At 34.5% G+C, this 14,527-nt stretch overlaps 1 protein-coding gene across 1 annotated transcript; it reads left to right on the top strand.

Moving 5' to 3' along the window:
- Positions 1-64: 64 nt before the first annotated feature.
- On the top strand, positions 65-13,237 carry LOC135695291 (ADP-ribosylation factor-like protein 1). The gene is made up of 10 exons (XM_065214299.2): positions 65-333; positions 3,618-3,720; positions 4,571-4,605; positions 5,448-5,498; positions 7,606-7,620; positions 7,911-7,926; positions 9,000-9,111; positions 11,042-11,089; positions 11,912-12,042; positions 12,408-13,237. Exons 1-10 carry the CDS (start codon positions 330-332, stop codon positions 12,436-12,438), a joined length of 546 nt encoding a protein of 181 aa, XP_065070371.1. The 5' UTR covers positions 65-329; the 3' UTR covers positions 12,439-13,237.
- Positions 13,238-14,527: the final 1,290 nt, after the last annotated feature.

Raw genomic sequence — 14,527 nt, 5'->3', positions numbered from 1 at the left:
TACAGGGGAGCAATGACAATGTTCGTAGTGGCCTGGGTCGAGAAAGGGTTCATTGAGACTAAAGGAGATGCCACATCTTCAGATTGTCATCATCAAAAGCATAGTAAAGTGCTGAAGGAGTGGTGCACTGATTTTTTGAGTAAAATTTAGGATAGAAAGAGATTAAAAAAGGTTATACTTACTGAAGACATCAAATACTGTAGCCGTACTGAAGTAGAACCGCCCTGTTCTTTTCCAGTTAGGCCTACTGTTGCCCTCAGAAGCTTCACAGTCGAAGGGCCTAGGTTTGGAAAGAATTGTTCGTTTGGTGCAAGAAACTAAAGTATAGAATGGGTAAGTAAATAGTCCTTAAAAAAGTAAACATAGTATAAAAAATATTGATATATTTGACATTGTTGATATTTGACGCAGGATCAACGCGTGTGACCAACCATGATGATGCAATAAGGGATCCAATATTATACATGGGTTGGTCATATCTTTGCTCAATATGTTTTAAAGGCTTATGATGACATATCAATTGGTTCTGTTGTGAAATTTATTGAACAAGCTGTTTTGTCAACGTGATCAACGTGAACACGGTATTTTCAAATTCAGCTCGTTCCGAAGTTTTTTTATATTTCTCGTTGGAAACATGCTTTTGGCTATTTTGCCTATGATTGAGGCCCATGAGTAATCGAGGGTTAAAAAAAATGAATTGATCAAAAACTTAAACATTGAAATCACACAAAAACAGGAGAGCTCCCATGACTATTCTTAAACAAAGACCATGAAATACAAAATCTATTGAAGCCACTTTAAATTGTGCGTCAATTTTGCATCCTTGATACATTGAGTTGACATACACACTTCAATAAACAAAAGACTAGCCCTAATGGTCACCTGACATGAAAAGAGAGTAAAGGCAAGTTTCCTAACCTACGTTTGATAATGGAATTGTTGACATGCATTGCTGGCTCAAATTCTGATGTAGAAACCGCATTCAGTTTACTCGCGCGTTGCTGAGCGACCACAGATTAATTATATCACATACAACCATGAAAGATTTTATGCTTATCAAAGGAAACAACAAGGTCTGGTCAACAAGGGAAAGAAAAGAAATTTTCTTTCGTGCAGTTCAAATTTATTTGGAGAAACGATGAAAAACTTGACTTGATATTGCAGAGAATGAAACACAGGAGGCTCTGTGCAGCAAGAAAAATCAACTTTAACCCACAGTTGTTGATGTTGATTCATCCAATTCTTTTGACTCTGATTCTTCGTCGGAATTTGAGCTGGACATTGACAAACTACAACAATAATGTGTTTATTTTTTTGCTTTTAGTGCTCAATTAAGTAGTTTGTTTACAGATTCTGGATACAAAGTATTTACATGTGAAAACATGCTGTTTTTGCCTACTTTAACGTAAATATATTTTATTGGTAAAACATGCACCCCAGCAAGGCGAGGCGCTCGTTTAAGCACACACCCACTAAAATACTCACAGAGAGCCCTGCATCACCTTTTTTGGAATAGAGCAGAGTTTTGTTAGGAACAAGGAACACAGATATCTTTGATGTATATATATACTGAGCTGGATCCAATGAGACTCATCGTTATTCAAAAACTTTAATAGCAATTCAATGTCATCAAAGGCTAACAGAAGATAAATTTGATTTGCAACGAAATTCAAGAAAATATCATTACAGTATTTGGAATAGAAAGTCATTCTACATTCATTTCATGATTGCCATCATCATTTATACTACTGATTGAGTCACTGTGCTCTGATTCAGATTCAGAAACTTCTTCAAATAGTGCTTCGACTCTTCCTCTCTTCACTTCAGGCTGTCCTTCTGTCAACAAGGACAAAGAGCTCTTTCAATAATATCTTCTCTTTCTTGGCATCCTCAATTTTTATTATTGCATTTGATAAGCATCAAGTCCTCCATGGTTTCATGGTGAAGAGAAAGCCTTCTATCACTTAGCATCAATGTTAACACAGAGAAGGCAGGCTCCACTGTGGAGTTAGAGCCAGAAAGACAAGTCAGCAAAGAAACTAGAAGACAGACATTAGGGTGTTCATCCTTGCGACGTGTGACAATATTTTGCCATATCTTCTCTGGAGTTAAAGGGTTTCTCACAGCAGCTTTTATGAAAAAAGATTCTACCAATACCGTCAACAAACGCCACTCCTTTCCAATAGTGAAGAAATCAAAGCCAGCATCGTCCAGAGGCTTCTTAAAATGAAGATAGATCTTCTCAATTTGTTCAACACCATAATCTTTTGAATCAGTCCAATATTTTGGGTCAAGCCATTGCATTGCCATAAAAATTGATGATTTGAAATCTTTGAATCACTTTCTCAAGATATCAGTTCAATCAGCAGCTATCAATGATATTTTGTTCAATGACGTTTGACCTTTTTTCTGGACAGAAATGGCTAATACTCTGTTGCTCATGTCCTGCTTTGCAATATTCTCGAACCAGCACAATGTTTCCCCAGTCATAGTCTTCAAATGTAAAAGACCTCAGCAGATGGCTATCAAGCTGTACTTCTCCATGGCATTCAAAAATATCTTAGAGCTTGCCAATAGCAATGTCTACTGTAGGCTTGATATTAAAAGCCATTAGCCCTTCACCTTCAAAGCAAGGGTCAATGGTTGCATTACTTTGGGAGTATCCAGAGCTGTTGCGATTCCACAAATGATGCCTGTATCTTTCATTTTCTTAAGCAAGCCTCTTAGTTTATCCTTTGTGCTCCCACATTTCTGCTCAGTCAAATAGTTCTCAAATGCTATCTTCAAAGCTGGAAGTGAAGCATATGCAATAATCGATAGAACTCACAATATCTGTGTTCCAGTTATTTTAGCTAATTCCTTGCTAATTCTCTATGCACTATTCAGATGAAGAAGGCATTTTTGTGTTTATTACTACCTTTAAAGGGTTTTATTACCACTCCTCAAAACCAGACAGAAGAGGAACATAACTTTTTTGGAATATAGAAAAGTTTTGTTAGGTTTTGCACTGTTAATGTGGCGTTTTTTCGAGTGCTTAGTTTATATGTTTTGACTTGAAAATAAATTGTTTTCTATTTGACGCTTTATGTTGTCCCTTTCTTGTGAACACATTTCCTATCCCATTGCAAATTTTTAGAGGATAATTCAATAGTTTGTTAATATGTGCTATATAAGGAAATGGAAGTCTTCTATTTATAATACCACTTGATAAACACATAGTTGTTTTTTACTAACACCCTGATATTTAGCGGTAAGTAGTTCAAACATTGATAAGCTAAACTGTGTGGATTTAATGAGAACGTTGTTTTGAAAAACTGCACGGACCGATAAAAGCCCTTGCAAATTTATTTTGCCTGGAGTTTGCATGGGCGTGGGCTATAGCGTGCGTCTCCGGGAAAGGCCTGATGCACCTGCTAAAGTCTTTAAGAAGAGGCCTGATCTGTTTCCCAGCAAGCAAGTAAAAATGTGGTTATTTGTCCATGTAAAAAAGAACATATTATGTAATTTACCCTTAAGAAATTTAGGTAACCACCCAATTTTGTCAGGACATTGTGCCTTTAAGATCTTTTTTCTATATATATATTTATGAATAATTATATCTATTTTTTCTTTATCAGGGTCACTGTTTTCTAGAATATTTTCTGGAATTTTTGGATCCAAGGAGACAAGGATACTTATACTTGGTTTGGATGGGGCAGGAAAAACAACAATTTTATATAGGTATAGATATTAAACTATTTTCAAATTTGCAGGACTCATTTGCTCTTTGTGTTAGTTTTATATGTTTGATAATTCTCTTTGCTAAAAAAGCCTAGCTTTGTTTGTTTACTGACTTTTTGGTATTCTTGTCTTTTTATCTTGCATTTAGCTTTTCAAGATTTTTGAAAATTCCATCTTGAAGATTTTAAATGAGATTCATATAGTAAATAAGTGAATGATGCTGATGTCTCTCCATTGGTTGAGAGCATTCTGACTGCATTTTTTTTCTCAAACAACAAATATGATTGAGCATTATAATTTAACATTTTTGTAAATAACTAAATTGTTGCCTGCATTAAAGATTGTATATAAATAAATATCAAAGCATCTAGCTGAAAATATTTGAATTGATTTAATCATTCAGTTTGTCATCAATGCAAATGTTTATTTGTTGTTTATTTTTCCCCTTCTTTTTGAGTCTGAGGATTGACCAAGATGATTAAGGCATAGTTTTACACTTTTTTAAGAACCTACTTTAATAGCTTAAGGCTATAAAAAAAGGCTCAATTTCTCAAAAATTAAAAGCTTTTTAAGAACATGCCCAGCCAAAAATGAAAAATAAGAAGGAAAACCTTTTTGAAAATGTTGTCAAATGTTTAAAAAACTGAATAGATTTTACTGACAAGTCAACTGTTCTATGGAAAATATATTGATACTATGTTGGTGTAGAAAAAGTGATGCTGAATTAAGAACAATTTTCATGAACACCCAAGCCTCAAACTATCAAGGAAATAAGAGCATCCAGATTCGCAAAAATTAGCTGGTTCTTATACAAAATACAACTGTCCACCCATGTTACTTTTCTTTGCAGATTACAAGTTGGGGAAGTTGTTACAACTATACCAAGTAATTTCTTAACATAATTACATTTTTTTTCTTCTAAATTCCTGAACAATGATCAATATTTTGAACTAAAAATTTTACAATTAATTTGATGACCTGTATACATTTTATAATTCTCATTCTTATAGTCTTGGCCAATTCCACATCAACTTCAAGATGTGATTTTCTGTATTGTCTGAAGATGCTAGTTTTATTAAAACAATACGATTAAACTATGGGATGAAAACTTTCTGTTTTGATTTTAATGTGTATTTTATGTTCTAGAAAGCATGTCCAAAACATTCCCAAACAATAAAATGCAAATTGTATAGCCCAGAGGTTAAGGTCTAGATATTACCAAAGCTTGTCAAAGCTTGTATGCAAACATAAGCCAAATATTTTCTAATTTTCATTAAAAGTGATTTAAAAAGTTCACCCACATAGAAATTGGCAAAGCTTTCAAGACTTTTCCATTCACAGCAAGGTAGCATGTAAAACTGAATATGATGAAGTTGATGATGATATTATAAAGAAATTGATTAAAAACAATAGTTTATATTTCAAAGGATGTTCTTTTATATATATAACAAATTTTTTATGATGGTATATTTTTTACAACAGAATATTGCTTTAGAGCTTAAAATTTATGTCAAAGATTTTTACACTTTACCAGATCGAAAGATGCTTTAAAAAGTAGTGATAGAAATTTTTAGCCCTTGCTTTTTCATAGAAGGGATTAGTTAGTTACATGTTGCACACATGCCTATATTATCAGTACTGAATTTTGATCATAATACACTTATTTAGATATGCTGTTTATTTGCTGAAAGGTAATATGTTTCTCATCAATTATTTCTCTTTTGCAGCCATTGGATTTAATGTTGAAACAGTCACTTATAAAAATTTAAAATTTCAAGGTAATTTTATTATTTTTTCATCACACGTATTTATGTATTTAGTTTTAATAAGCTTTTTGTAGATCTGTTTTCAAAGAGGAAGTTGTTTTAGTGAATAATGTTGATGACAAGTTTTTAATATTTTCATAAGCATATGAGCTGAAAGCAGGACAATCAGAAAAGGTTCCTAAATAACAGACAAATTATGCTTTAATTCTTTTCTAACTATGTATTTAATGGGGAGGATAAATTGGCTGTCTCTCCACCCCCTCCCCCGCAATAGTGACATGATGATTTTAAGGGCTCATCTGTTGATGAATAGTTTTTTGGGTGCCCACAACAAAATTATGACTACAAGAGCCTCACTCTCACTAACACAGGCTTTCGTCGGAAAGGCGTGCGATCGCACCCGCACGCCCTGGCGCACGCCTACTGCTTTCGAGGAGTGCAAAATATCGCACGCCTTCTTTTATTCTGAGTGCGAAATTGTCTATCAATGATTGGTTTTGTTGGTTTTTCGAGATGGGTTTAAATGTAAATCTTTCCTTGGTACTATTACTTCGTGCCATTTCAAAAAGGCTTAACACCTTGTCTGGCACTCGCGATCACGTCAGCACTCGCGCAAACCCAACCACGCGAGTGTTTGATCGCTCGTGCAAAATGGAAAATTGTATCTTTTGTGAACCAAGCAAGTGACATAGACAATACAAAGCTGGTATATCAAAACACAGGAAATATAAGTAAGCTGACTTAACCACATCTCAATGAAAAAATGCATTTGGAAATCAATTCTACCGTGAATGTTTAGGAATACTTTGGGTACTTGGTATTTGAACTACAATAGCACTTGGAATATTTTCGAAAAAGTATGGAACAACATTTTTCGATCATCCGTAAAGAACGTCTTTATGACCTTTGTGATGTACATAAAGTTTAAATGAAGCACACTTAAAAAGGGGGTTTAGTCTTTCCCTGGAGTGTATTAAGGTCATCGTAGCAGTCCTTTTTCATTTGGTGTTACCTCAAACAAAGGGTACCTTATAACAGGATCAATTTTTTCAGTATCAGAGCGATCGCTCGCGCAAGAGAAGTCACGCCAGCGAAGGGCCACTCGCGTGGGCTATTTCTCACGAAAAGGCCGCATTGCGAATTAAAAAGAAAATTTTGAAATAATCATAGGACTAATCTTCAGTAGAATCCCGATAATATAAAACCCGGCTATAACATTAAAATATTCTTATTTTCATCGGTAAAACAGACATTGGCAAATATGCACTTTTTATGATGCAAAAAATGGAAAAGAGATTTGTGCAAAAGTTAACACCTTTACAAGGCTTTATGGCATTTCAGTGAACAAATTCAAACACAGAAGACTATAACAGACATTTTTGTCTCCGAATTTTACGAACGTTAAGTGTTGTTAACAAGATTTTCATTTTTGATTGCTAATTTAGCAAAAGTAGCAGACTTGCCAATTATGTGAGAAAAAGTAGCGGATTTGCGGATTTTGCTACCCATATACATACCCCCCCCCCTTCAGACTTCGCTTTGCTCAAAATCTAGATTTTGGCGACATTTAAATTAATGAAAAATGGCCCATCATTATCTTTGATGCATTATCTTTATGGAATATCGTCATCTGGCCAGTCAGATACATTAAAAAGCTGTAATGCTTGATAACTGAGGGCCCTCAGGGCACAGATTTACATGCAAAAATGGTCATTACAACCAGATGAATGCCAAGCCCCCAATGACTCTGCTAAGGGTATATTATCGACGCTGATGAAAACTATATAGAAACTTGCTCAAGTCTTCAGAAATAACATGTTTTTGTGTTAAAATGTTAGTAGTGATGCTAAGGATTCAGCGAAATAAATTTCATCAAAATTATTGGTGTCATTATTGTTGTGTTGGCAATCTCTGCGTAGATCTATTATGATAACCATAAACTTTTGCGAAAAAATGTCACACGCCATCACACGCCTGGGTGTTTTCAGGCGTGCGGTGGTTAGCACGCCTGCCATATTTTTCCCACGAAAGCCTGTAACATATTAATTAAACTTTGTCTTTGTGATTAGTTTCATAATTTAAATTTCAATAACCCAATGTTTTTCTTCTTTTTTAACAGTGTGGGATTTAGGAGGTTGGTTTCAGTTTTTATCTATTTTAGTTAATAAACTTTTTTCCTTGATTATTGGGTACTTTAAACTTTTTCTCATTTTAAATTTCTTGATCTTTTAATTTTTACTCTTCAAAGACTTAAATTTATTGTTAGATTATAGCTAAAAGTGATATAATAAAAGAAACTGAAATTTGGCCAACATGAAAGTTCTTTCTGTTTATCTCTTGTTAATAGTGATGTATTGTTTTATTTATTCATTTGAGAATGAAGTAACTCGCATATTACTAAATGTGCTCATTTTTTCCCTTTAGGTCAGACAAGTATTAGGTATGTTAATTTTCATTTTTGTTGATGGAAGATTTTTGTATTTAAATACTGCAATAAAAGCGTTTTTTCATGGGTGTATATTAACAGTTGAATCTTGTCAACTCAAACCATGGATTACTCAGACTTTCACTAAGTTAGACTGATTTTCAATCCCCATTCAATTCCACATTCGCTAGGCCAGACATTTCCTTATAATTCTCAAAAGTCTGACTTAATGGGATTCAGCTGCTTAGGTATATGAGTATACCATGAAGTAGAAGAGTCAAGAGTCCTCAGTTTATTGATTGCTTTTTGCTAAAATTCACATTATATTGTTGCAATTGCTCAAATGGAGCATTTTGAGTTGTATGACAAGCAGAATGACTTTCTAGAAATGTGATTTTCCTATTTTTTTTCCATTTCCAAAAATGGGCTCATCCATCTCTCAATTTGGAAGGGTTACTGTTTTGTGAACACAAATTTGAAAGGTTCAACAATATTCTATTAGCAGAAAAGAAACCCTTATATTTATAAAAGTGCAGAGCCAAGATTTTAAACTCAGGCTGATGCTTTAAATAGGATTACTACATTTAACCTTTTTCAAAGTAATGGTGTGGCATTTAGCAGTAACAAAATCATTTTGAGGCTCATTTACAATGGTTAGACTATGTCCCACCTCTATTTCCAGAGTTTCATGTTTTAAACCTGGTGTGTTTTTCTGAGCTCACGTTTGTTTGGCATATTATCTTAAATTGCCTATTCGAAATAGCAGTTGCCACCCCCTATTCATATACTTATTTTTATTATGAAGCAGGATAATTTGTTTTTAAATGCATCAAACTTGTAATAATGTAAGTTTCCTTAAGGAAATAAATATGCCCTGAATGCATTTCCTAGAATTACTTGTTGCTTGATGATTGCAGAGTGTTGCTTGAGATTTACAAGAGACACAGATTAGCAGCTGAGAAAGGCCCTAAACACCACTCCGAATACCAAACACTGCTCCCCCTATACATTATCAAGAACAGTATGACAGACTGTTTAGCAGTAATTTTTCATTAAATTTCTTAAAAATGCAATCTTTATACTCATAGGCCCTATTGGAGATGTTATTACGCAAATACTGATGCGGTCATCTATGTAGTGGATAGTCAAGATAGGGACAGAATAGGAATTTCGAAACAGGAATTAGTTGCTATGTTGGAGGTAAGTTCCCGCCTTGTTTCAAAACTGGTTGTGATTGTTATAGCACTAAGATAGTTTACAAAAATGCTTGAAAATTTTTCTCAAAATATTTTTGAGATGACAAAAAGCTTGAATTTGAAGTGGTAAGCTGGGAATTCCTTAAAGCTTTCCAGAGTTATATTAATATATATAACATATTTATATTAAAAGATTGAATTTTCAAATACATATATTTTCACTTTCATGAAGCTGTTTACGTTTTGCAAAAGGTCAAACCATTGGCTTTGCAGTGAGGCGCGAAACCTATATTTTTGCGATTTGTTGTGTGTTTATCCTATAAAAATAATTTTGGCGTCAAATGAGGGCTCTAAACCTGTAGAAATCACTTATTGCTTTTAAAGGCGCATAGATGGATTTATAATTACAGTAAAGGTTGCGTTAACACTTTGACCTTTAACTTTTTGACTCTTTAAAAATGTCAAGTTATGTGTCAGGCGTTTCCTATTAAGAACTGAGCTTGAATTTGATGCAGCTGGCTGATGGTGTACATGAAGTACAGCAGCTAACTGCGCTTGCGCAGAGCCAACAATGTTGACTGAGGTGGTCAAACGATCCAACATTTCACTTAACATTTCAAAACAATTAATTTGTTGGATGTCGGCTGCCAGCATATTTGACCTCAGTCTCAAATTTCATCGATGTTGGATGACCCAACATGGTGGTCAAACGATCCAACATATGGTTGGGTCATCCAACATCGTCATTTTTTATGTTGGATGGAATGTCGAATGTCGCAAAACTGTGCAGCCTCCCGCGCAACCTTCTACCCAGCCCTTTTTCGATTTGCGCGTGAAAATGTTAGTTGAAATTTTGGATCGTTTGACTAGCAACGTTGGGTCACATTCCAACACAAAAGAACAACGTTGGGCGAAATGTTGGATCGTTTGACCAGCAACGTTGGTTCACTCTTTAACATAAAAGAAAAATATTGGGCGAAATGTTGGGTGAAATGTTGGATCGTTTGACCTGGGCTTAAGCATGGTCGAGAGCGAGCAGTGTTAAGAACGAATTGTGAAAATCTGAGGCCACAGCTGGGATAATATGTGTGAGAATAGTTGTATACTAGAGATAGCAAGTTGTGACTGACTGATAAATTTTTGCAGGCAAATTAGATCGAACTCACGAAAAATGTAAATACAAACGAATTTTAATCCAATATTTCCCCAAAGGGTATGATTTGCACTCTACAATCAAAATTAGATAACAAGATGGAGCAAAAGCCACCTTTACAACTTCGAAACATTTATTTAAAACAAGTTTTACAGTAATAATTTTACAATCTATCTATTTTAGATGAAATAATTGATATCCAAAGGCTCAAAGCTCCCATTTGACTCCTATATCATCTACTTAGGATAAACATAAAAGACGATAAAAAACTATAAGAGGTTCCCGCGTAACCACAAATTTCAAAACTTCAACATTTCGATAAACATGAACTGTTTGACCAAATGAATTATTTTTAACCAATTTCGTTTTACATATCTATCAGCAACCCTGGAAAGATTTAGACATATCAGCGAGGCTACCACATTAAAAGCATACCTTATTCAAATTCAGTTTGTTACCCGTGAGCGCTCTGTATTTTTATTTCTTTAAGTGAACATGTCTGCAATTATAAACCATACTTTGAAACGTTTCAAAAATTACTTTTTACACTCCTCTTATCAATTTGACTAGAATCTACTTACAGATAGTCTGGATGTTTGAATACTTCTTCCCTGTGTCCTTTTTGTTAAATGATTTCAACGCTTTAACAATTCTCATGCAGTCCTGTATAAGTTGAAAGAGATGCATCGCGTTTCGCCTGAAATCTTTGTAGCTTAATCAATTTTTGAAAATATTTAAAAATCCTAAGCCTTCATAGCCTAAGAAATGTTTGCTTTGTTAGGAAGAAGAACTCCAAAAGGCAGTTCTGGTGGTTCTAGCCAATAAACAGGTTTGTTTTTAATGCAGATTAGTTGTAATCACATCCCCAATGTATATGCAAAGCCATGATCGATTCACTTCGTTGATAATTTGAGGAATGAATATATCTTTTATGGTGCTGATTAGTTCAGTAAACGTAAATAACATCCCTGACTTTAGTTTTGAAGGGTCTTTTGTTAGGTCACGTTTTACAAGGATACAGTAGGGGAGTTCCTGGATATTGATGGCTAGGTTGTTAGGCTAGTCACTTCAAAATAAACTGCAACATAGCTTTTTCATCCATTAATTGTTTCAATTTATCGATCTTTATTATTCCGTAGTTATTGTAACTGTGTTATTAAAACTCAAATCTGTGCCAGGAAATGTCGGCTGCAAGGTCGGAGTTAACCATGATTGATAAATTTTATGTTATGCCTGATGTTATGCATGGCACTTGGAGTTGTAACTTGGAACCGTTCTGTTCTACACACCAAAACTTCCTTTCCGTGCCATATCAACGGGCATTGTATCAGCCAGTCTGCGAAACTGTAAACGAGTTGAATTAGATTTTGCGTAACATGGTTAGGGTTTTTTTTATTAAGATTGATGCAAATTATTGTTGATCAAATAGATGCCTATAGTGTCAAAAACACTGAATATTTTTCAGCCCATTTTTTCTGTAAGACAACTATCAATTGGATTTATTCTGCACTGCGAAAATTTAAACGATGTCAGATAATCACGATGTCCTTGTTCTTGGTCTGGCTTGTTCTATCTATGTTTAGTAGCTTGAACCTTAGCAATATTTGGTAATTATTGCGTGTGATTTACGACAATATCTCTGTTTGTGCAGGACATGGAAGGTTCAATGTCAGCAACAGATGTTTCAAATGCCCTCGGATTATCAGCTTTGAAAAGTAGATCTTGGTCAATATTCAAAACTTCAGCAATTAAAGGGGAGGGTCTTGATGAAGCAATGGATTGGTATGTCTCAAACTTATTCGTACTTAAAAGTCTAGTTTTTTTAAAAAAATTTGGCTGGTGGACAGATATGTCTACAAGTTTTAGCAAGCCAAACAGCCCTTGTGTTTTCTAATACCTTATGCGTCGATTTGCAGCAACTTCTTGAGCTTTAGAAAGTCTCCTTTCTGCTGAAAACTTGTCAAAAACTTAAAGAATTCAGGCAGTTGAATAATTTGATCATGCTATAGTAGCAGGTAACATATAAATAGATATGACAAGTCTCTTTCCCTTTTTGGCTTGTTCGGCCTTGATATTCTCAACCAGATTATGTATTTCAAGTGATATTCTCGAAAATCAATTCTAATAACTGTTTTTCCTCTTTTTAGGCTTGTTAATGCTCTAAAGACAAAACAGTAAATGATATTTTTGTATGCAGTCAACAAAAACAGTCAAAATCTACCCAGGATCCATTTTAATGTAGAGGATCTGTATCGTATTTATCTGGAAGGACTGGCGTACTGTTATCTGTAAAAAGTAAATAAAAGCTTGAATGATATGCCATTATAGATGTTTCTGTAGTAGGGTCCAAGTTGGAGGAACTTCAGATTAGAATTTTAATGAAAGCAGTCTCTAGTTAATCGTTTCCTCGCCCATAATTTCAAATGAATGCAGTTAACCCAATTCGTTATAAACAACCAAGATAGATTTTAAGCTTTTTAAGCAAATTTGATGTTAAAACCTACAGTAATTGTTTTTTCTGTAGTACAGTCATCCGGCCCTTAATTGCTTGTGTCATTGTCATTTTATTTTTTGTAGTTCATGTTATGTTTTTCATGAGCATGTTGAGTGATTCATAAGCCATAGGTCATGATACATAAGTCATAGGTCATCATCCTGATTCATTGGCAACAATGCATGGGTCATAATTCATAAGTCATAGTGCATGGTTCATAGTTCACAGTACACAGTTTATTCGCAGTTAATACTCAATTGAGGAGCTTATGAAGAATGAAATGCATTTTTAAGTAAGAAGCTTTTAGAAGGCACGCTTCTTTTTTATTCTAAATGATTTTTAACTTTGTCTCAAGAATAAACAGAGCTATTCACCATGCCCTGAAGTCTCAATTATCTCGTCTTGAATGTTAGTTTACTTTTGATGTTGAAATATGTGTTGTCAAATCGCTGTTTTACAATGAGATAGTAAAATTCCAGTGAATTTATTTATTTTTGCTCCTAGTTTCCTATGAAAACGATGCCTTAATTATCAATCACGCCTATTTTATCTTTGTAAATTTTCCAATTGTTTGTTGCAGTACAAGTAGCAGCAGAAAGCCACTTTAGCTAAACACTGAAATTGAGTTAAGAGCTATGTCAATGCTACGATCCTTGAGACCCCTGCCAAGCACTGCTAATGGTATATTTATGTTAATGCTGAAGGACGATTGACTTCTAATGTCCAAAGTTGTGATCCAATCAACATGAACTCGAAGTTTGTTAACCAACATTGTTTTTGGGGGGGGGGGGGGGTAAGAGATGGGAAATTATGCAGTATTAGCAGTTGGATAGTCTGTAATGGCCTTAAAAGCTCCTCGTGTTGTTTCTTCAGGTTTTTGGCGAGCATTTTGACTGCTTTGTTTATCTGATCGAGCCTTCTGTTCACCGTTTCAAATACGCTTGTTTTTTACAAGTAACTAAGGTCTGGGTTAGCACTCAGTTTCTTAATATTTTGGTTGATTTCTGTGCTATAATGTTTGTGAACACCAAAAGCTAGTAAGATACTTTTTAGAAGCACGTAACGTCCGATGATGTGAAATAGAGCACCTGATAAGACGGGAGTTCTTTCTTCTATTGATCTGTCACATTAACAGGAAAAGGTGCTTAATCGTTGAAAAGAATCCTTTCGACCCCATCCATAAAGGCAGGATTTTCAAACAGCTTCTCAAGGTAGAAGGTGACAATCTTGGGGCTCGATTTCTTATTGAAGGTTTTTATAAAAAATAAGTGTTTATAACGAAATTATTGATTTTCCAATGAAACATTGAATCCTTGGTGAATTTCCCACATGAACAGTGGTTTTCACAATATCTTAACAGTTTATTCCGGATGTTTGAGTCATCAATTACTGGTTCGGGTGGATTCATTATCTAAGCATTCAATTCCTATTGAATTATTCAGCACTTTTCTATTCATTTTTATTGTACTAGTTCGTGATTATTGTGTCTTGTTAAGTTTTACCTAGGAAAATTTGTTTTTATAACACCAGGCAGAAGCCTCTCTTAAAGTGAGACTTCTGGCACCAAAAAGAAGCAAAACTACTTAAATGGACATCTTGAGCAATTTGAGAATACACACGATCTTTGAGGCAGGAATACACTTACGTTCAAAAGTACTGGGACGAATTCGATAAATGAATTATGGCAATGTGTTGGATTTGGTTTTGCAACGGAAACTTTTTCAGATTTGGGCAGTCTTTGTCCGAATAATCTAGGCCTATGTATCCCCAAAA

Source organism: Rhopilema esculentum, chromosome 2, assembly GCF_057945365.1.
Source record: "Rhopilema esculentum isolate cy_ngs chromosome 2, ASM5794536v1, whole genome shotgun sequence".
Lineage (NCBI taxonomy): Eukaryota > Metazoa > Cnidaria > Scyphozoa > Rhizostomeae > Rhizostomatidae > Rhopilema > Rhopilema esculentum.
This window is presented reverse-complemented; position numbering and strand designations above follow the sequence as displayed.

Coding starts and splice junctions, on each gene's coding strand:
- LOC135695291 (XM_065214299.2), top strand. Junction 4,606..5,447: donor AGTTGTTACAACTATACCAA/GTAATTTCTTAA, acceptor TCTCTTTTGCAG/CCATTGGATTTAATGTTGAA. Junction 12,043..12,407: donor CTTGATGAAGCAATGGATTG/GTATGTCTCAAA, acceptor TCCTCTTTTTAG/GCTTGTTAATGCTCTAAAGA.